This window comes from Salvelinus namaycush, chromosome 9 (assembly GCF_016432855.1).
Source record: "Salvelinus namaycush isolate Seneca chromosome 9, SaNama_1.0, whole genome shotgun sequence".
Taxonomy (NCBI): Eukaryota; Metazoa; Chordata; class Actinopteri; order Salmoniformes; family Salmonidae; genus Salvelinus; species Salvelinus namaycush.
In genome coordinates this window covers 18383752-18406472 of record NC_052315.1, presented here as the reverse complement: position 1 = coordinate 18406472, position 22721 = coordinate 18383752, and the positions used below count along the sequence as shown (strand labels likewise).

Below are 22721 nucleotides of genomic sequence, written 5' to 3'. Positions count from 1 at the left end.
AGGGTAGAGTATACATTGGTTTTAAACAACTGTTTCTGCTGTATTACCTACTTCAGCTGTGATTTTGATATCTTTCTATGTAAGACGTTTGTTCAATGGGATGCTGTTTTATTAATTGCCGGTCTTCATAAGAGTGTCTACTAGATGACTAGAATGTGAAGTGTTAGTTAGTGTTTTTACTTGCGTGGACACATGAGTGACACTGCTCCCTGTGTGCTCCCAGCAACACGAGGTAATTCTGCAGAACAACCAGAGAGCAGGCTTCCTGATAGGAGACGGGGCCGGAGTAGGGAAAGGCCGCACGGTGGCCGGCATCATCCTGGAGAATTACCTAAAGGGAAGGAAGAAAGCGCTATGGTAAGACACTAGATACTCCACCCAATGCATTACCCAGCCTAGCTCTGTTTCTCCCTACCTAATAGGTTTCTCCTACCAGTACGTAGGAGTGGGTCTCCCTGTCTAACAGATTTAGATTTCATGGTTTTGATTGTAAAACGTTAGTTGTAGTGGATATTGCTTCAGGAAGGGGCCTTTGTGACCTGCGTTAGAAACCATCACTGATAGTCAGTGCCATTGGTTACTACAAACTATAAAACAAACCTATTCAGTTGTGCTCCACGATTGTTTAGTAAAGATGCACTCGTTCTCCTCTTTCCCCACACAGGTTCAGTGTATCCAATGACCTGAAATACGACGCAGAGAGAGATCTGAAAGACATAGATGCTCCCACCATTCCTGTGCATGCCTTAAACAAGGTGAGTGTTGAAGGAAAAGCAAACCACACTCCAGATCAATATTTGTTCTCAATCAAGAACAGTCATATCCATCAGATTTACCTAATGTCTTTCCCTGGCGAAACCTGGGATTATGTTACTTCCCTGTAGATAAAGTATGGAGACACAGCTACCTCAGAAGGAGTACTGTTTGCGACATACTCTGCACTGATCGGAGAGAGCCAAGCAGGGGGGCAGCACCGCACCAGACTCAAGCAGATCCTGGACTGGTGCAAGCCCGGCTTTGATGGAGTTGTATCCTTGTATACTACATTATCGCCTTGCTCAATGACCACCATTACCTGAAGTATCTAGCTGGCCATTTTAGAAGAATGGAAGTACTGCATCTGTTATCCGCTAATAATGACTAACCCCAAACCCTAAAATGTGAACATACTTGATCAATAGTTTGGATGATATTGCCACTTCTGTCAGTTCTAGCATGGCATCTAGCCCAGTAACTAGTGATAGGAGAGCATACATCACTCAATGTTTACAGTTCATTTTGTAGCTGCAGTACTTTGCCCTTGACCGTGTTCCTAGATTGTGTTTGACGAATGCCACAAGGCCAAGAATGCTACGTCCACCAAGATGGGCAAGGCCGTGCTGGACCTGCAGCACAACCTGCCGCTGGCCAGGGTGGTTTATGCCAGTGCCACAGGTGGGCCTTTCTCACACTGTACCTGAACCTCTGTCTTCTCTTTCACTATCGCTCCTTCTCACAATACCTGTACTTTAGGACTGTTTGTCTTCCTGTTCCAATCTCTGTGTTTCCCTTTCTCAATCTTATTCAGACTGTATCTGTCTTCCCTCTCTCTCCCTGTCTCTTCGCTACTCTCTCTCTCTCTCACCCGCTCTCGCTCTTTCTCTCTCTATATCAACATCTCACCCCTGCTTCTCTGTCTCCCTCTAGGTGCCTCTGAGCCAAAGAACATGATCTATATGAGCCGCCTGGGGATCTGGGGCGAGGGCACGCCCTTCAAGACCTTTGACGACTTCCTGCACGCCATCGAGAAGAGGTCTGACCTTATTCCACACGTCATTTACCTGATTTATGTCACCTGTATCATATTATTCAAATGTTTATGATTATCTATGTTGTGAGAATGACATCTCGTAATGTTGTGGCTACCAGACCAGTCCTGGCTTCCAGGATTCAGCATCGCTGACAAGCCGCCTGTGGCTTTGATTTTTGATTGACAGGGGTGTAGGCGCCATGGAGATTGTTGCCATGGACATGAAGGTGAGTGGGATGTACATCGCCCGGCAGCTGAGCTTCTCAGGGGTGTCCTTCCGCATCGAGGAGATCGGTCTGGACGACGACTTCAAACTGGTCTACAACAAAGCTGCCAAACTGGTAAGACTGACTTGATAGTGTGTGTGTGTTGATTTCATTTATTTGCTAAGTTTATTTGGATAAGGACAATGTAGAACAAAAACATTACTCTTAGAAGTGAGAAGTGATGCATTGCAGCGTTGATACGTTTGAAAACAGAAGTCAAGACATGACACAAAAGTCATTGAAATGAAAGCTGGTAGAGGTGGAGACCCGCACACTGTTCGAAATAGAGGAATAAATCCAAAACTGAGGCTGAAATACAAAAAATAAATGTTTTAGTGGGACATCATGGTGCATAAATAATGTATACTGTGTAGGAAAGTGCATAAATATGAGGTGAAAACAAAATAGAAAAGTTTTGGCATCAAGCCATCATCAGTGTGACTGGTGAGCACACACGCTAAGCTTCTATTGGAGGTTAATTGCATATGTCACATGATCTAGTGAACAAATCTATACATGCAAACAAGTACATGAATAAAGTACAGGAGTGGACAGAGAAATATCAACATCTTTGCTATTACATATACCATGTGAACATTTCCTACGGATAAATAACACAGGATTATAATAGGTCTAAAAGACCAGAATGTAGAGTGATGTCCAAATAAAACATCTTTATTTTTGCATTTAAGCCTTAGTTCTGGAGACAGTGTGCAGGTCTTAATCTTTTCCACATCAAAGTCATTGCACATATTTCTGTTGGACCTGATAATATCAGAGTTTTAAAACACATGATTATGTGAGATTCAAATTAAAGTTTATTTGTCACGTGCGCCGAATACAACAGTGAAATGCTTACTTACAGGCTCTAACCAATAGTGTGAAAAAAAGGTGTGTGTGTGTGTGTGTGTGTGTGTGTGTGTGTGTGTGTGTGTGTGTGTGTGTGTGTGTGTGTGTGTGTGTGTGTGTGTGTGTGTGTGTGTGTGTGTGTGTGTGTGTGTGTGTGTGTGTGTGTGTAAAGAAATAAAACAACAGTAAAGAAATAAATAAGTAAAGAAATAAAACAACAGTAAAAAGACATTTGAAAATAAGAGTAGCAAGGCTATATACAGACACCGGTTAGTCAGGCTTATTGAGGTAGTATGTACATGTAGGTATGGTTAAAGTGACTATGCATATATGATGAACAGAGAGTAGCAGTAGCGTAGAAAGAGGGGTTGGCGGGTGGTGGGACACAATGCAGATAGCCCGGTTAGCCAATGTGCGGGAGCACTGGTTGGTCAGGCCAATTGAGGTAGTATGTACATGAATGTATGTTAAAGTGACTATGCATATAAGATAAACAGAGAGTAGCAGCAGCGTAAAAGAGAAGTTGGGGGGGGGGGGGCACAATGCAAATAGTCCGGGTAACCATTTGGTTACCTGTTCAGGAGTCTTATGGCTTGAGAGTAAAAACTGTTGAGAAGTCTTTTTGTCCTAGACTTGGCACTCCGGTACCGCTTGCCTTGCGGTAGAGAGAACAGTCTATGACTGGGGTGGCTGGGGTCTTTGACAATTTTTAGGGCCTTCCTCTGGCACCGCCTGGTGTAGAGGTCCTGGATGGCAGGTAACTTTGCCCCAGTGATGTACTGGGCCGTACGCACTGCCCTCTGAAGTGCCTTGCGGTCGGAGGCTGAGCAGTTGCCGTACCAGGCAGTGATGCAACCGGTCAGGATGCTCTCGATGTTGCAGCTGTAGAACCTTTTGAGGATCTCAGGACCCATGCCAAATATTTGTTGTTTCCTGATGGGGAATAGTGCCCTCTTCACGACTGTCTTGGTGTGTTTGGACCATTCTAGTTTGTTGTTGATGTGGACACCAAGGAACTTGAAACTCTCAACCTGCTCCACTACAGCCCCGTCGATGAGAATAGGGGCGTGCTCGGTGCTCCTTTTCCTGTAGTCCACAATCATCTCCTTAGACTTGATCACGTTGAGGGAGAGGTTGTTATTCTGGCACCACCCGGCCAGGTCTCTGACCTCCTCCCTATTGGCTGTCTCGTCGTTGTCGGTGATCAGGCCTACCACTGTTGTGTCGTCTGCAAACTTAATGATGGTGTTGGAGTCGTTCCTGGCCATGCAGGAGATTGTCTGTATGTGTATGTAGAAAGTTGTAACATTTTTGTAAAGTGCAAGAGTACAATACTACCCTGTTAGGGTAAGATGACGAGCTTGTAAAGAGCAAGGAGACTGACCTATATATGTTTGTCCTCCTCAGTGGGCGGAGGCGCTGGCCGTGTTCATGCGTGCAGCGGACGAGCTGTGTCTGGTCAGCAGGAAGTCCCTGTGGGGTCAGTTCTGGTCTTCCCACCAGCGCTTCTTCAAATACCTCTGCATCGCCGCCAAGGTTCGCTGCCTGGTGGAGCTGGCCAAGAAAGAACTGAAAGCTGGCAAGGTGAGACTGACCAGCATTTAAGTTCATTTATTCAGCCTTTATTTTATCATACATTTTTAAGATCAAAATTCTTGGCCCCCTTTTAAATCTGTACTCAGCCTCTGATTGACTTCCAAGAGGTTAGGAGTCACCATAAAGCATAACTTGGTATCCTAGGTGACCTCTAGGTGACCTCCCTGAGGCCAAGGGTCAATGGCTTTAAATTCAGCCATCAATGGTTTCAAATGATCAATACATTTAATACAAGGCTCACTCTGACCCAAGTGCTCTTCACAACATTGATTAAATGTTTTTATCAGAGGCCCGGAACACTTGGAGAACAAACAGATAAGCAAGAGTATTTATGCCTGCCCTTGAGGAGGTTGGCAGATTGGTACAAACCGTTCAGAGGAACGTGTCTATCTCCCTATATGCATCTGTCTATTGTTTGTCTATTAAACCTTTAAATATAGATGTCTTATCATGGGGACTCAGCATTTACCACAACAGAGTGTCATTTAGATGGGAATCTCTGGCCAAGAGGCATTATCACAATTATCCAAGCATTTGATTGGACAAAGAAAATCATAAAGGAAATAGAGCCATGTTTTAATGTTTTTTCCAGGTTGGTATGTTTTAGTGTGATGCTCTGCTCATGTGTCTTGTTTCTCCCCTTCCCAGTGCATCGTGATTGGTCTACAGTCCACAGGAGAGGCCCGAACCAGAGAGGTCCTGGATGAGAACGATGGGCACCTGGACAGATTCGTATCTGCAGCAGAGTAAGTGTGTGTGTCTGTGCCCGTGGCTCTCTGGGTAAGTATAGTATTAGAGCAAATATATTTTTGGCTCAGCCCTGATTCAACTCTCACACACAACACCACAGCTTCCATCTAGTGTAACCGGGGCTTTCCAGCCTGACGCGCCTGTGGTTTTCATACAAATCATTTGTTTGTTGCCGGGTGAATGACCACTTCCTGGTTAGAAAGCACTCCATTTGTCACTCTCCACCTGCAGTCAAAGGTTCAGTCTGAACCCTTAACTTTTCTTCTTCAGTACACACTACCTGAGGGTGTATGGTGAATCTGCCCTTAGACACTGATTTAAAGTCAGTTAAGCTGTTTGCCCGCTAATGGTTAAGGACTAGGATTTGGGGAGGGTAAGCTGATCCCAGATCTGTTCCTGCATTCAAGTTAAACCGGGAGCATACCTGTGTATCAGGCTGGAAATAACGCTGTGTGTCTGCCTGCCTGGACCATCTGAACCTGGGAGACATGAAATGCATATGATGAGGCCAATCAGAGCTTGTCACTCATCTCTATAACGTGTCAGAACTGTCTTTACATTCTGTCAGCCTTCCACGGTGTCAGATTGAGAAGATAACATCTGTATGTCTGTGTCTGGTCTTTTCTCCTCAGGGGTGTGTTCAAAGCTCTGGTACAGAAACACTTTCCCTCCGAGAAGCAGAGAGAGAAGGCGCGTGGAAACAAGAGAAAACGTACGTCAACTAAAATAGTAAAAACTCTGGGTTCCTCTGGTGAGGTGTTTGTTCTGTCTGGTCCAAATAAAACTTTGGACTGAGTCCAAAGGTGGGCACTGCCCCCATCCCCACTGTACTCAGCAGCACTGCCTTGTTAACAAATCCAGGGGAGAACCCTGTAATAATAATAATAGCAACTCTATTTGTGACCAGATTTCTCTATGGGGGCTTATGTCAAATTTAATTGACTTCATATCCAGTCAGTCTCAATATGTACTATTCAGGTAAAGCCACTGAGCCACAGTCTGAATTAGCTCATGTGTGTGTTCTGTCCACTAGGTAAGCCCAGGGGCCGGCAGCCCAAATTCCCAAAGCACACCATGGTGCATCTGGGGGGCGTGATCAACATCAGTGACGACAGCAGCACGGACACTGATGGCATGGACACCGACTCCAACTCCTCGCCAGACTCCCTGATGGACAATAACGATGACGTCATCTTCGTCCAGCACACCAGCTGTCACACAGGTACTAGATTTCGACTCTCCTTTTAGCGATATTTTTGAATTGGTTCAGACCAAAAATGATCCACAGGTAAAAATATACACTGCGTGTACAAACTATTAAGAACACCTGCTCTTTCCATGACATAGACTGACCAGCTGAAAGCTATGATCCCTTATTGATGTCATCTGTTAAATCCACTTCAGTGTAGATGAAGGGGAGGAGACAGGTTAAAGAAGCATTTAGACATGGATTGTGTATGTGTGTGCCATTGAGGGTGAATGGGCAAGACAAAATATTTAAGTGCCTTTGAACGGTATATGGTAGTAGGTGCCATGCGCACCTTTTTGAGTGTGTCAAGATCTGCAATGCTGCTGGGTCTCCCGTGTGTATCAAGAATGGTCCACCACCCAAAGGACATCCAGCAACTTGACACAACTGTGGGAAGCATTGGAGTCAACATGGGCCCACATCCCTGTTGAACGCTTTCAACACCTCGAGGCTCTTCTGAGGGCAAAAGGGGGTGCAAATCAATAAGGTGCTTTTAATGTTTTGTATACTCTGTATGTTAGGCAATGCACACCTTGTGTTGAAGTCTAGTCAATAATTTAAGACAAAGAAAATTACAATAAAGAAACTGATGCATTTTAGGTCCACTGTACTCTCTCACACACAGAGACAGTAAAAGCACTTAGCAGACATTTGGGGACATTTTACCGTGCTCGCTCCCTTTATGACTGACTCTGTTAGCAGTTGTTAACATGCCTCTGTCTGGGGTTGGTTGGGTTCCTAAAGCCAGTATAGAGAAGATGAAGCAGAGCCTCCTGAACAAGATCGCTGACCTGGGAAAGGAACTACCTCTGAACACTCTGGACGAGCTCATTGACCAGTTTGGAGGACCAGAGATGGTATCGGAGGTACGTACACCTCTGTTACCGAGCTGGGCAGGCGCCACATAACCTTATGTCAGAGAGTACATAGTGAGGGCTCTATCAGACAAATTTGAGATGAGTACCGGTATGTTTCCTGTTTAGATATTTTTGATTGGTTGTTAAATTTTGCTCTGAGGCACTCATTGACGACCTATGTTGTAGATGACGGGTCGTAAGGGTCGCGTGGTGCGGCGTCCTGACGGAAGCGTGCGTTATGAGTCGCGTGCAGAGCAGAGCCATACCATAGACCACATCAACCTCAAGGAGAAGGACCGCTTCATGTGTGGAGAGAAGGTGAGACACTGGACACTAGAACCATTCTACATGTGAGTCGAAGGATCTCACTCAAACTGTGTTCGTTTGTTCTTGCTTAGAAAATCATGATCCTGTGACACTATGTTCTGACCGGATATGATGGCATTATTCTATGTTCTGACCGGATATGATGACATTATTCTATGTTCTGACCGGATATGATGACATTATTCTATGTTCTGACCGGATATGATGGCATTATTCTATGTTCTGACCGGATATGATGACATTATTCTATGTTCTGACCGGATATGATGACATTATTCTATGTTCTGACCGGATATGATGGCATTATTCTATGTTCTGACCGGATATGATGGCATTATTCTATGTTCTGACCGGATATGATGACATTATTCTATGTTCTGACCGGATATGATGACATTATTCTATGTTCTGACCGGATATGATGACATTATTCTATGTTCTGACCGGATATGATGACATTATTCTATGTTCTGGCCGGATATGATGACATTATTCTATGTTCTGACCGGATATGATGACATTATTCTATGTTCTGACCGGATATGATGGCATTATTCTATGTTCTGACCGGATATGATGGCATTATTCTATGTTCTGACCGGATATGATGACATTATTCTATGTTCTGACCGGATATGATGACATTATTCTATGTTATGACCAGATATGATGACATTATTCTATGTTCTGACCGGATATGATGACATTATTCTATGTTCTGACCGGATATGATGACATTATTCTATGTTCTGGTTTGCAGTGTTAGTGATTTGTTTTCTTCCTCTCCTCCATCCCTCTTGCCTTCCCAGATGGTGGCCATCATCTCTGAGGCGGCCAGCTCGGGCATCTCCCTGCAGGCAGACAAGCGGGTGAAGAACCAGCGTCGGAGGGTCCACATAACCCTAGAGCTGCCCTGGAGTGCAGACAGAGCCATCCAGCAGTTTGGTGAGTCTGGAGACTACCAGGGGTTAAAGGTCAGGGGTCTGTTAAGCTTAAGGTGTCTGCATGCTTCCCAGCCAAAACAGTTCGGAAGAGTTTGAGAATATATTATGACAACATTTAGTGATGTTTTGGACTTTTTTCAGCTGTTTGGGCACAAAACACATTTTCTCGAGGCAAGCCGAAGCCGGAAGCCCCTTCGTTGGTGATTGGTCAACAGTAGGGATTCTTCAATTAAGTATTTGTCATTCAATGAGAGACGACTCGTTTTCATGCACATTTTTTTATTGAGAAATACTGCACCAAACATCTTAGTTAGATACATTTTTTATTTAACCTTTATTTAACTAGGCAAGTCAGTTAAGAACAAATTCTTATTTACAATGACTGCCAAACCTGGACAATATTGGGCCAATTGTGCGCCGCCCTATGGGACTCCCAATCACAGCCGGATGTGATGCAACCTGGATGTAATATTGCGCCACTAAGATCTCCTCTGCAAAAACGTCATAATTAATTACAGATTTTTGGAGTTATCTTAGATGAATTATAACTATTTTGAGGAAGTGTATATTGGCAATGGCATCTCAAAATGGACAAACATTACTATTGCTTATTTTTTCTATTTTTTCAAGCGAAGGACTTAAGGGGGTATGCGAGCACACTCGTTCGGTTCGTGGAGTTCGACTAGGCAACAGCCGAACTGAAGCATGCTGACGCCTTTAGGGGTCAGGGTCAGAGTTGGACTCTCCTCAATGCAGGTTACACACCCTCTCACACAGACGTCTCTCTTCACACAATCCACCCTGCTAGAAGTGTTACACGCTAGCCTGATAAAATGTCATGACATTAGTATTGGCTGCCTCTTCAAATTGCCTTGCCTAAAGACCGATTTAATCATTTGATGTATATCAAATTAAAATATATTTTGTATTAGGATGTGATACATTTTAATCATTGGAATGAGTCACTTTTATAATGGTGTTGTGAAACTTTACTTGGAGGTGTTGCAGTTTTGTCTGGCTGCAAGGAGAGAGGTGTGTTGGACTAAATTAGAATAATATAATTATTCTTCATCTCCGCTGCCGTCTGCTAGATATAATTTTGCACCCAATAACAACAGTGGAAAAGCGGGCGTGTGCACGCACACATCGTGGGCCATGAATGAATTGTTTGCAATTAGCTAACTGCCTGTAATTCCTTCCCGTTAGCCGCGCTCCCTTGGGGAGCTGAACTCACTGCATGGGTTGGCATGTGTGGGCCTGATTGACAGACACTGTTTACACTCACAACAGCAAAACACGCGCACACACACACATTTAGGTGGCCTAGGATTTCCACTTTAAGATCCAAGTCAGAACTCGGAACTTGAATGACGGGTTTAGATATGGTACGATTGTTCCAGGAAAAATATGTGGTGAGTGGAAACTTGGACCCGTTCCGAAATTGATTTTTTTTTAAATACAGAGACCCGTTCCACATAGACTTGGTCAGATCCGATCCGGGTGAGGGAAGCAGCAGACCAGAGCTGGTGAAGTGCGAGAGGGAGAGAGGTACTGCTCTAGTAGACGGAGAGTGGCCGTACTGTGAGCGATTGACACAGGGAGGTGGGAGCGAGAGACTGCAACCAAGCCGACTCGCACTATAGTAGACTAATAGCTGCCATAGCTAGGTTATTTATCATTGAATATGATCACATACTACCTATCTTGACTGCATCAACCTGGGAGAAGCTAGTTAAGCTAGCTAACATTAGCTTGCTAGGCTAACTGAGGCTGCAGCTTTCTCATCCTACAGTTACAAATAACTCCATTCAGAATATTAAATAGCAGCCTACCTGTTTGGCTCTTGGTTGTTGTAGCCTATCCTTCTCCTTTAACTTTTAATTCCATCATTTTAATTCCATCTTCCATTGATTAGATATCTCCTCACTTTTGCCGCACATGGAGTGATGCTCTATGACTGTAACCTATTGCCGTTTTGATGACTCATGATTGGCCAACAGCAAGCTACACGCTCCACTCTCGTGAAAAGCAAGAGCAGCAGCATAAATTATGAAAGGTATCTCTCTCTCTCTCTACTGCAGCAGTCACTTTCAGATCTGTACGGGCCCAGCTGGACATGTCTGTTAAAATTACACATACCCGAGACCTGTGACAATATTATCAGATCTGACACAGTCCCGTGACATAATTTACAATTCTGCATCCGACCCGCTTGTGTCCCGGGTACAGGTGGATCCATGAAGACCTCTAGAGGAAACACAATTCAGAGACAGATTACCCAGGAAATCCACATTTGCTGACATCATCCTCTGTTCATTGAAATCAACCTACCCCACAAACCAATATCTTATTTTTCTAGCTTTTCCCTCTTGGACACTACTATACTGAACAAAAATATAAACGCAACATGCAATATTTTCAACGGTATTACTGAGTTACAGTTCATATATGGAAACAGTGAATTGAAATAATAATTAGGCCCTAATCTATGCATTTCACATTACTGGGTACAGCCATGGGTGGGCCAACCCACTGGGGAGCCAGGTCCAGCCAATCAGAATGAGTTTTTCCCCACAAAAGCAGATTATTACAGACATAAATACTCCTCAGTTTCATCAGCTATACGGGTGGCTGGTCACAGACCATCCCGCAAGTGAAGAAGCCGGATGTGGATGTCCTGGGCTGGCGTGATTACAAGTGGTCTGCAGTTGTGAGGCCGGTTGGACGCATGGCCAAATTCTCTGAAATAACTTTTGAGGCGGCTTTTGGTAGAGTAATGAACATTCAATTCTCTGGCAACAGCTCTGGTGGACATTCCTGCAGTCTGCATGCCCCTCAAAACTAGAGACATCTGTGGTGTGTTGTGTGACAAAACTGCGCATTTTAGAGTGGGCTTTTACTGTCCCCAGCACAAGATGCACCTGTGTAATGATCATGCTGTTTAGTCAGCATCTTGATATGCGACACTTGCCAGGTCGATGGGTTATCTTGGCAAAGGAGAAATGCTCACTAACAAGGATGTAAACATATTTGTGCGTATGGAATATTACTGGGATCTTTTATTTCAGCTCATGAAACTTTGGACCAACACTTTACATGTTGCGTTTATATTTGTTGAGTATAGTTCCTCAGTCTGCCTGTTCTGACTGATCTTCCTCCTCTGTGTGTGTGGTCCTCCAGGTCGTACACATCGCTCTAACCAGGTGACGGCTCCAGAGTATATCTTCCTCATCTCTGAGCTGGCCGGGGAAAGACGCTTCGCCTCCATTGTGGCCAAGAGACTGGAGAGCCTGGTACGTGCTGTTGCAGCCTCCTTTACTACAGGCTGATCTATCTACTATGGAATCCCAGAACTACATGTGTAATAAATCCTCATTTTATTTGAGTGAAGATTGAACTGCTGAGCTTATTACTTAGGGGCTGTCTTTCTCCCAGTAGTCCGTTTACTTCCCCACCACTGTCCCATTGACCAGACGCTTTCAAGGTCACAAACACCTTTCACACAACATTTCAAATACAGGAAATTCCTCAGATCCTCATTTGGTCTGAATAATAAGGTTATCAGACATTGGAACGCACCCATGTCTGGGTAGTTATGAGACTGCTATGAGACAGTTTTCCATATTTCATTGTAATCTCTTTACTCCAGTCGTTTATTTTCCTTGTCTCTCCGGAGGGAAGGGGGGGTTCCAGAAAGTGTGTGTTGTCTCTGCCAGGCCTGTGCGGTAATCCAGTCTCAGAATGGGATACGTCATGCCCAGGGCCCAGCTTCTCTTCTTTCCCTCCTTCCCAGCCTCTGACTACCTTTGTTTGGCTCCCTCCAGATCAGCAGTGATCTCATATCTGGCAGAAACATCCCTTTGTTTTTATCTCAGAATGTTCCTTAGTGTGGGCACCAGCTAAAGCAGCTGCTGGCTTCAAGTGGACCTTCAGTCACAATCTGTGCACAACACTCAATGTCTTGGCAGTCATGTCAATTCACTGCATCTATGCTTTACCTGTCTGCTGCAGTTGAGAAAGTTGTGCGTTTGTAGCTGGTGTGTTATCAGTCCGTGACATAAGGCTGTAAAGCTAACAGTGTTTGTTCCTGTTTCTGTGTCCAGGGTGCATTGACCCACGGTGACAGGAGAGCCACAGAGTCCAGAGACCTGAGCAAATACAACTTTGAAAACAAGGTCAGCGCTGGCTACAGCTATTTCATGCTTCCTCTTGTACAGAAGCCCAATTTGGCATTACTTGTGTTTGGTTGTGTTGGAGGTTCTGGGGGGAGGGAGCGCTGACCTGTTAGATGACCTGGTTTCCTGCCGTGTGTGTCTTCAGTACGGTACCAAGGCTCTGGATAAGATCACCAAAGCCATCCTGGGCCACATCGAGAGCAAGGTGTCCCCTCCCAAAGGTTACCCCGGGGGTGATGCTCTGTTCTTCAGAGGTATGTTGAGTGCATGTAGGAAATTGTCCAAAACATTATGCAAGTCCAAAGCTACATTGAAATAATTGTTGTATTACCTGTTTCAGACATGAAGCATGGCATGATGGACGTGGGTATCTTCTGCAAGGAGCCACGGTTTGGTCTCAGCACTGAGAAAGACTGCAGCATCACCAAGTTCCTCAACAGGATCCTGGGCCTGGAGGTCCACAAGCAGAACTCTCTGTTCCAGTACTTCACCGACAACTTTGACTACCTGATCGAGAAGGACAAAAAGGAGGGCAAATACGACATGGGAATCCTAGGTATGGAGTCCAACACTCATGCTTAAAACATGACTGAATAAAATGGTGCCCTTTCCCATAGGTTGTAAAGCTAAATAACTATCCACACTATTAGAACAAAAGGCAGTATATACTCCTCCATATATTAAAATGAATCTACCTGCCTACTGCATTTGGCCTTCCTAGAATGTGTTTCCATGAACAGCAACATGAGGCTGATGGTTTAGGATGGTACCGAGTCTCTGTATAGAGATGCTAGGTATGTCTCCTGACTATAACTAACTGTCCTGTCTGTCAGATCTGGCCCCAGGTAACGATGAAATCTACGAGGAGAAGCAAGAGACCTTCATGACAGTGGGAAACCCCCAGGACGGACAGGTCGTGCTCTACAAGGTACTCCCATGGTACACTGGTACATTATTGTACAATCGAATTATCTCGCTATATTTGACAGGCACCTCATATAGATTTGCATGTTGATCTTTGTTTTGTAACTAAATGAGTGCTGCTGTTTGGGCTGGTTCTCTGGTCTGAAAAATAGATGTAAAGTTTCAATAAGACTAAACCTAGTGATATATATTTTTTTAAACACTACCCACCATTGCCGTGAAAGAACAAGAAAGCAGTGTTTCCTGCATACGTAGCTAGAGAGGTGATATAATGTACTCGACAGATTTATCCTCCACTTTGTTATTCAGTACTCTGACTCCTGGATACAGTTATTAGTGCTGAGCGATTTAACCAACATTTCAGGGGGGTTTCAGTTATTAAACAACTAATTGACCAACGTCGGATCACTTGCGTGAATTACATTTAGTTATTTTTTTTGTGCCCAACGTGCCGTTTCTCTAGAGAGAAATCAAATCATTCACGGAAGAAATCAAGTACTACGTGGGACGCTGGGCTAAAGGGAGTTGTAGTTTTCATTAAGCAAATAACCTAGTTTAGCGCAGAAACATGGTAATGAACTACATTGACCATAATCCATTGCCCGGATCTTTCCTGCTCTGACAGGATTCATTTTTCATTACGTTAGGTTAGATACACACAGACCACATGAGAGAAGAATGTACACAATGACGAGAGAGTTACTTTGAAGAACTAGTCAAATTATTTTGTCAGACAGCTCTGCAGCATACTTGTGCAGGCTAGCCTAGCTAAAAAGGATGACTAAAGACAGTACAGCACAGGTGTCAAACTCATTGCACGGAGGGCCGAGTGTCTGCGGGTTTTTACTCCTTACTTATGCTTGATTGATGAATTAAGGTCACCAATTAGTATGGAACTCCCCATACCTGGTTGTCTAGGGCAACCAAAAACCTGCCCTCCATGGAATGAGTTTTACAGCCCTGCAGTGCCGTATGGGAAGCACAGAGATAACTTTAGATGGGCTGACTGCTACAGGCAGAGATGAGATGATCACTTTAAGGAATTCAAATAAAACTAAGTAAAGTATTTCCTAATGAATTAAAAATATATACAGTATATCGCAAAAGTGAGTACACCCCTCACATTTTTGTAAATATTTGAGTATATCTTTTCATGTGACAGCACTGAAGAAATGACACTTTGCTACAAAGTAGTGAGTGTACAGCTTGTATAACAGTGTAAATTTGCTGTCCCCTCAAAATAACTCAACACACAGCCATTAATGTCTAAACCGCTGGCAACAAAAGCGAGTACGTGAAAATGAAAGTGAGTGAAAATAAGTGAAAATGTCCAAATTGGGCCCAAAGTGTCAATATTTTGTGTGGCCACCATCATTTTCCAGCACCGTCTTAACCCTCTTGGGCATGGAGTTCACCAGAGCTTCACAGGTTGTCACTGGAGTCCTCTTCCACTCCTCCATGACGACATCACGGAGCTGGTGGATGTTAGAGACCTTGCACTCCTCCACCTTCCGTTTGAGGATGCCCCACAGATGCTCAATAGGGTTTAGGTCTGGAGACATGCTTGGCCAGTCCATCACCTTTACCCTCAGCTTCTTTAGCAAGGCAGTGGTCGTCTTGGAGGTGTGTTTAGGGTCATTATCATGTTGGAATACTGCCCTGCGGCCCAGTCGCCGAAGGGAGGGGATCATGCTCTGCTTCAGTATGTCACAGTACATGTTGGCATTCATGGTTCCCTCAATGAACTGTAGCTCCCCAGTGCCGGGCAGCACTCATGCAGCCCCAGACCATGACACTCCCACAACCGTGCTTGACTGTAGGCAAGACACACTTGTCTTTGTACTCCTCATCTGGTTGCCGCCACACACGCTTGACACCATCTGAACCAAATAAGTTTATCTTGGTCTCATCAGACCACAGGACATGGTTCCAGTAATCCATGTCCTTAGTCTGCTTGTCTTCAGCAAACTGTTTGCGGGCTTTCTTGTGCATCATCTTTAGAAGAGGCTTTCTTCTGGGACGACAGCCATGCAGACCAATTTGATGCAGTGTACGACGTATGGTCTGAGCACTGACAGGCTGACCCCCCACCCCTTCAACCTCTGCAGAAATGCTGGCAGCAATCATACGTCTATTTCCCAAAGACAACCTCTGGATATGACGCTGAGCACGTGCACTCAACTTCTTTGGTCGACCATGGCGAGGCCTGTTCTGAGTGGAACCTGTCCAGTTAAACCGCTGTATGGTCTTGGCCACCGTGCTGCAGCTCAGTTTCAGGGTCTTGGCAATCTTCTTATAGCCCAGGCCATCTTTATGTAGAGCAAAAATACTTTTTTTCAGATCCTCAGAGAGTTCTTTGCCATGAGGTGCCATGTTGAACTTCCAGTGACCAGTCAGTATGAGGGAGTGTGAGAGCGATGACACCAAATTTAACACACCTGCTCCCCATTCACACCTGAGACCTTGTAACACTAACGAGTCACATGACACCGGGGAGGGAAAATGGCTAATTGGGCCCAATTTGGACATTTTCACTTAGTGGTGTACTCACTTTTGTTGCCAGCGGTTTAGACATTAATGGCTGTGTGAGTTATTTTGAGGGGACAGCAAATTTACACTGTTATACAAGCTGTACACTCACTACTTTACATTGTAGCAAAGTGTCATTTCTTCAGTGGTGTCACATGAAAAGATATACTCAAATATTTACAAAAATGTGAGGGGTGTACTCACTTTAGTGATATACTGTATATATTGTTGAAATCGAAAACAGCAATTATTTTTTAAGAATTGAACCGACACCAAACCAACCTCAAAAAGCATGAATCGCTCTGCACAAGCAGATATACCGAGATTTAAAATGTTGACATTTCAGCTGCCTGTGGTTGGATGGTGAACATCATATTTAGCCAGATGGAGGGAGAGTAGCAGAACGCTGAAAAATTATCATTACTGGTGTCTCCGGCTCCCTGCCTTGCCTGGCCGTCACTGCAGGATAACCTAGAGTGTACATTTTTAACCAACACAGCCAGGACCGGTAAAGCACATGTAGACTCCCAACTCATGCCAACCCCCCTGGCTGGCCTCTGAGCCCCTGATACAAAGAGGATACAAAGAGCTGTGTATGTGTGTGTGCCTGCACAGATTTCCGTGTATGTGTTGGGAATGTTGAATCGTGCCCACAGTGGGTATTCGCTGCATAGTGTTCTCCCATAGGGCAGCTTTTCTGACCTCTAACCTTTAACCCTTGTCCTCTGCATGTCACCCCTATAGATCAGCGTGGACAGAGGTATGCCCTGGGAGGAGGCCTATGAGAAGGTCCAGAACCTCAACAGTCCTGACGAGGGCTTCTACCTATCCCACAAGGTGAGTCTAGCTGGCTACCGTAGAGCACAGAGAGACACTCTGCATGTCCCAGCACGCACACAGACGTACCAGGAAGCGTATGATACTGTGAGTACCTGTACCTCCCCAGGGCTCAAGCAGAGCTACAACAGCTTCCAGACTGGCTATTTCCCAGGGGTGAATGACAGTTCAGAAGGGTCCAGGTGCCTCTGTTCTGTTCTCTGGAGTGTGAATCTTTCATCGCACATCAAGGGAGTAGGATGAAAGTACACATGTTTTGAACCTAAAGAAGGAGCTTAACTAGGATTTTGTTCAGTATTAATTGTAGTGGCTAGAGTGAACAATATACACAGCCTCTTCCTTCCTGATGTGGAGTTTTCTTAATTATACTGTAGTTAAATTCACTTGGTTCATAATACAATTCAACAATGGAATGACAGTCTTCTATAGTCCCACCAAGCAAACACTTCGACATTGCCAGGTTCCCAGTTGAACTCACTATAAATCTTCCGCCTCTTTTTTGATCTGATTTATTTGTGGTTTAAAACAATTGTACAGATGGAGTTCAATCGTGGCCAGAGGAAAACACATGAAAGTATTTTACAGAACTTTAAAGACATTTCCATCCCCTATGTGTTCCTCAGTTGCGAGGGAACCACCCGTGTGTGCTGCTGGCGGAGCAGGGTCGAGGGAGGAACTTCATAGTGTACAAGCCCAACATCGGCAAGCAGGCCCACCCAGAGAGCCTGGACAATCTGCAGCTACGCTACCGCAAGGTATGACTCAGTCTGACACGTACAGACACACACACGGACACACACACGGACACACGCACGGACACACACACGGACACACACACACAGACACAGACACACACACGAACACGGACAGAAGTCTGTGTGGCGGAAGGAACAGCTATAGGGTCCACTGACATGCACACAATAGAAGGTTTCCACTCGCATGGCAACAAGATTTGTCTTTGTTGTTTGGCAGGAAATGTCTTATGGTTTTTGTGTGGTGTATGCTGCCCTCTGGTGGAATAAACAACAGTGAAACAGGAAGAACAGTCCTGCGTATTGTCTAAGGTCCAATATAAAAACCAGCACTCAACACTTTAACATAAGACTTGTGTGTTGTGTTCCCATCCTAGGTGACTCCAGACCAAGCCAAGGACAGCTGGGAGAGCCAGTTCAACTTCTCCTTTGGGAAATGTAGCCATGCTAACTGGAACGGGAAGTGTAAGAAGATCGAGGAGGGTCAGGAGTGTCTGCAGGGAATGCGTCTGCGCCAGTACCACATGCTGTGTGGTGCGCTACTGCGCGTCTGGAAGTATGTTGCCGACGTGGTCTCTGACATCACCTGCTCCAGCATCCTTCAGATCGTACGCCTCAAAACCAAAAATAGTAACAAGCAAGTCGGTGAGTACTAAACAACTCCATACAACACACACACACACACACACACACCATCACCAAAGTGTTGTTCTGTGAAAGGGAATCAGAGGGAATGTCTTGACAAATGAGTTTTTCGGTTGCCAAAATCAAACGCCACAACAGCATTATGCTCCAACCAACTGAGCCAATTATCGACTTGTATAAACAAATGTAAACATAATAATCTCGTGGCCTCCCGAGTGGTGCAGTGGTCTAAGGCACTGCATCGCAGTGCTAGTTCTGCCACTAGAGATTCTGGGTTTGAGTCCAGGCTCTGTCGCAGCCGGCCGAGACCGGGAGACCCATGGGGCGGCGCACAATTGGCCCAGCGTCGTCCAGGTTAGGGGAGGGTTTGGCCGGCAGGGATGTCCTTGTCCCATCGCGCACTAGCGACTCCTGTGGCGGGCCGGGGTGCAGTGCACGCTGACACGGTCGCCAGGTGTACAGTGTTTCCTCCGACACATTGGTGCGGCTGGCTTCCGGGTTAAGTGGACGTTGTGTCAAGAAGCAGTGCGGCTTGGTTGGGTTGTGTTTCGGAGGATGCACGGCTCCCGACCTTCGCCTCTCCCGAGTCCGTACGGGAGTTGCAGCGATGAGACAGAACTGTAACTACCAATTGGATACCACGAAATTGGGGAGAAAAAGGGGTTAAAAAAAACAACAACATAATACCCTCTCTTTCTCCCCTAGGTATCAAGATCCCAGAGAACTGTGTGGCCCGAGTGCGGCAGGAACTTCTCAAAATGGACGAGGAGGTGAAGAGAAGGCGCAAAGAGAAGGAGCAGCAGCGCGCCCAGGAGCAGCGGCTAGCCGAGGAGCGGCAGCTTCAGAACCAACACCTGCTGGCCAAGCTTTACAGCCAGAGACAGACCCTAAACCACAGCTTCAAGAACCAGAACTTGTCGCAGAGCCTCAGCCAGGGCCTCAAGACCCAGCACCTGAGCCTGGCCCAGGCCAATCCTCTACAGGTCAAGCCTCTACTCCAGCTCAAACCCCAGCTCGGTCCAGTCAACCAGCTCCCCAGCATGGCCAGCCCCACCTCCCACTTCTCCAATTTCCCCCACCCCTTCCCCTCCTCCAAGCCCCCTCGGACCGGGGAGGAGGTCTTAGACCTGACGGTGAGCCCCTCTCCCTCCCCAGACAGCAAAGAGAGAGGCCTGGTCCTCGACTGCCTGACCAGAGACGGCTTTGGCCTGGACTCTCTGATATTGCTGAGCGAGCTCGCCGCCCAGAACACTGCACACAAACTGCAGCAACCTCTACAGCCACTGCCACCACTGGCAAAGCCACAGCAGCTACAGTCGCCACAGCAGATACAGCTACAGTTGCCACAGCAGATACAACCGCAGCTACAGTCGCCACAACAGATACATCCACAGCTACAGTCCACACAGCAGATACAAACACAGCTACAGTCCACACAGCAGATACAAACACAGCTACAGTCACCACAGCAGATACAACCACAGCTACAGTCGCCACAGCAGATACATCCACAGCTACAGTCGCCACAGCAGATACAGCTACAGTCGCCACAGCAGATACAACCACAGCTACAGTCGCCACAGCCGATACAACCACAGCTACAGTCGCCACAGCAGATACAACTACAGTCACCACAGCAGATACAACCACAGCAACGGTTGGACAGTCCGACTCTAATCAACTGCGACCACCAGGACTACTATGACATCCTCAAACTGCTGGAAGATCCAGACCATCTGCCTTACTCTCTGTCTAGCCAGACAACTACTAACCCCTCCACTTCCTCCAACACAGTGGCTCAAGTCTCGTCCGGCCTCCTCTCTTCCCCCTCTACCCCCTCCTCCTCTCTCTTCTCTTCTTCGGCCCTGGCCCCCTCAGAACAGCAGCCGCTCCCTCTGGCCAACGGCCACTGCAGCACGGACGCCCTCATCAATGTGCGCGAAGTGCTGGACAACATGCTACGGACCAGCGCAGACCGGCAGTCGGTTATCCATTACCGGCTGCCTGAATGGGACTCTGTGTAACCACATCATCAGTGTGGCTGTCTGAATGGGACTCTGTGTAACCACATCATCAGTGTGGCTGTCTGAATGGGACTCTGTGGAACCACATCATCAGTGTGGCTGTCTGAATGGGACTCTGTGGAACCACATCATCAGTGTGGCTGTCTGAATGGGACTCTGTGGAACCACATCATCAGTGTGGCTGTCTGAATGGGACTCTGTGGAACCACATCATCAGTGTGGCTGTCTGAATGGGACTCTGTGGAACCACATCATCAGTGTGGCTGTCTGAATGGGACTCTGTGGAACCACATCATCAGTGTGGCTGTCTGAATGGGACTCTGTGGAACCACATCATCAGTGTGGCTGTCTGAATGGGACTCTGTGGAACCACATCATCAGTGTGGCTGTCTGAATGGGACTCTGTGGAACCACATCATCAGTGTGGCTGTCTGTGTCCTCTAGCTCCTGAGTGTGAACGCACACCTCATCCCCTCAGGGCCTCGTCACATCACTGCCTGTCCTGTGCTCTTCTCCTCCTTAACCCTCCCAGACACTGGATCCACAGGCCAGGGTCACTTTCACTGGACCAAATGTGTGGTCCCGTTCAGAGATGGTAAACATACGACCCAGGTGGAACTGGCCGGGTCCCTTCGCTGAGAGAGAGAGAGCAAATGGTTTCTATATGGCGTTTCTACACCAAGGCTTGACTCAATGAAGAAAAACAATTCCAACAGGGTTTGATTATGTTTCTATAACTATCAAAAGCTCATGTGCTTTAAAAAAAAATCCAACCTGGTTGCAATTGTTGTTTTTTTAAATTGAGGAAACCTGAATGTAGAAATATTTTTCTAGAACCACAGCTAGTCGCTACTGGTTTTCACTTGTAACATCGCTGGATTCAAACTGCCTCATGCACATCTGTATGCTTTTCTGCGTTGTCCTGTAATTTGCTTCATCGCCATTGCATCGACTTGGTTTGTTAAAACCAAGGGCTCTACTCAAAAACATAAAACTGGAAAAATCGACAATGTTTCAGTTTTGGCTCCTTCTTCTCCCTCGCTCTCTGCTGTTTCTACCATCACTCTCTCTAGTGTGGCCTGTGTGAAAAAAGAAAACAGTCAGCCGTTGTAACAGTGCCTTTGGAAACCTACTTAAATGCAGTCTTTGAAACCCATATAGGCCTAATGTATAGATTTGTACTGGAAGCATAGGTATGTTAATTTATTATATTTGTATTTAACTTAACCCTCCTCGGCCCTCTATTGGGTCTATGCTGGTGGCAGATGCCAGGGGTCGTCCCCACGGGCCCAGTATGTGTATGTCTGTCTGTGTGTGGACCTTATAGCTGTCCCTTCAGCAGGTCTGTTCTGTGTGGAACCCTGCTTTTCCAGGCCATGTTATAGACAGAGAGCAGGGGTTAGATGGGATGGACACTGCTGATGTGATGCAATTGGGTGGATAGTTTAAAATGGTGTCATATCCTACTTTTAGTCTACTTACCATTCATCCAACGGTGACTCCTGGGTTGCTTTTGATTTGAAGTTCTCAGGAATGTCTCGGGTGCATTTGTTATTTTGTTTAACTTTCAGACCAACATTGATATGAGTATTTGTTTTAGCTTTTATATATATATATATATATATATATATATATATATATGCTAAAACAAATAATAAATATATATAATACATACATACAGTGCCTTTGGAAAGTATACAGACCCCTTGACTTTTTCCACATTTTGTTACGTTACAGCCTTATTCTAAAATGTATTACATTTTTCCCTCATCAATCTACACACACTACCCCATAATGACAAAGCAAAAACAGATTTATAGAAATGTTTGCTAATTTTTTTATTATTTTTTATTAAAAAAAACATTTACGTATGTATTCAGACCCTTTACTCAGTACTTTGTTGAAGCATCTTTGGCAGCAATTACAGCCTCAATTATTCTTGGGTATGACGCTACAAGCTTGACGTACCTGTATTTGGAGAGTTTCTCCCATTCTTCTCTGCAGATCCTCTCAAGCTCTGTCAGGTTGGATGGGAAGTGTTGCTGCACAGCTGATTTCAAGTCTCCAGAGATGTTCAATCGGGTTCAAGTCCAGGCTCTGGCTGGGCCACTCAAGGACATTGAGACTTGTCCCAAAGCCACTCCCAAGGGTCATTGTCCTGTTGGAAGGTGAACCTTCGCCCCCAGTCGGAGCGCTCTGGAGCAGGGT

General features: G+C 45.7%; 1 protein-coding gene across 1 annotated transcript in view; it reads left to right on the top strand.

Annotated features, from left to right (window-relative positions):
* Positions 1 to 22170, top strand: part of LOC120053785 (protein strawberry notch homolog 2-like) — a 35745-nt gene extending 13575 nt beyond the window's left edge. The window contains exons 6-27 of the mRNA XM_039001030.1: positions 224 to 357; positions 665 to 755; positions 885 to 1028; positions 1317 to 1434; positions 1687 to 1792; positions 1977 to 2130; positions 4312 to 4488; positions 5149 to 5246; positions 5883 to 5962; positions 6284 to 6472; positions 7244 to 7365; positions 7543 to 7674; positions 8493 to 8628; positions 11808 to 11920; positions 12731 to 12802; positions 12948 to 13056; positions 13143 to 13358; positions 13636 to 13730; positions 17000 to 17092; positions 17716 to 17847; positions 18222 to 18489; positions 19195 to 22170. Coding sequence (XP_038856958.1) covers positions 224 to 357; positions 665 to 755; positions 885 to 1028; positions 1317 to 1434; positions 1687 to 1792; positions 1977 to 2130; positions 4312 to 4488; positions 5149 to 5246; positions 5883 to 5962; positions 6284 to 6472; positions 7244 to 7365; positions 7543 to 7674; positions 8493 to 8628; positions 11808 to 11920; positions 12731 to 12802; positions 12948 to 13056; positions 13143 to 13358; positions 13636 to 13730; positions 17000 to 17092; positions 17716 to 17847; positions 18222 to 18489; positions 19195 to 20513 — 4098 coding nt within the window. The 3' untranslated portion in view covers positions 20514 to 22170. The remainder of the gene's footprint in view (positions 1 to 223; positions 358 to 664; positions 756 to 884; positions 1029 to 1316; positions 1435 to 1686; positions 1793 to 1976; positions 2131 to 4311; positions 4489 to 5148; positions 5247 to 5882; positions 5963 to 6283; positions 6473 to 7243; positions 7366 to 7542; positions 7675 to 8492; positions 8629 to 11807; positions 11921 to 12730; positions 12803 to 12947; positions 13057 to 13142; positions 13359 to 13635; positions 13731 to 16999; positions 17093 to 17715; positions 17848 to 18221; positions 18490 to 19194) is intronic.
* The last annotated feature ends 551 nt before the right edge of the window (positions 22171 to 22721 follow it).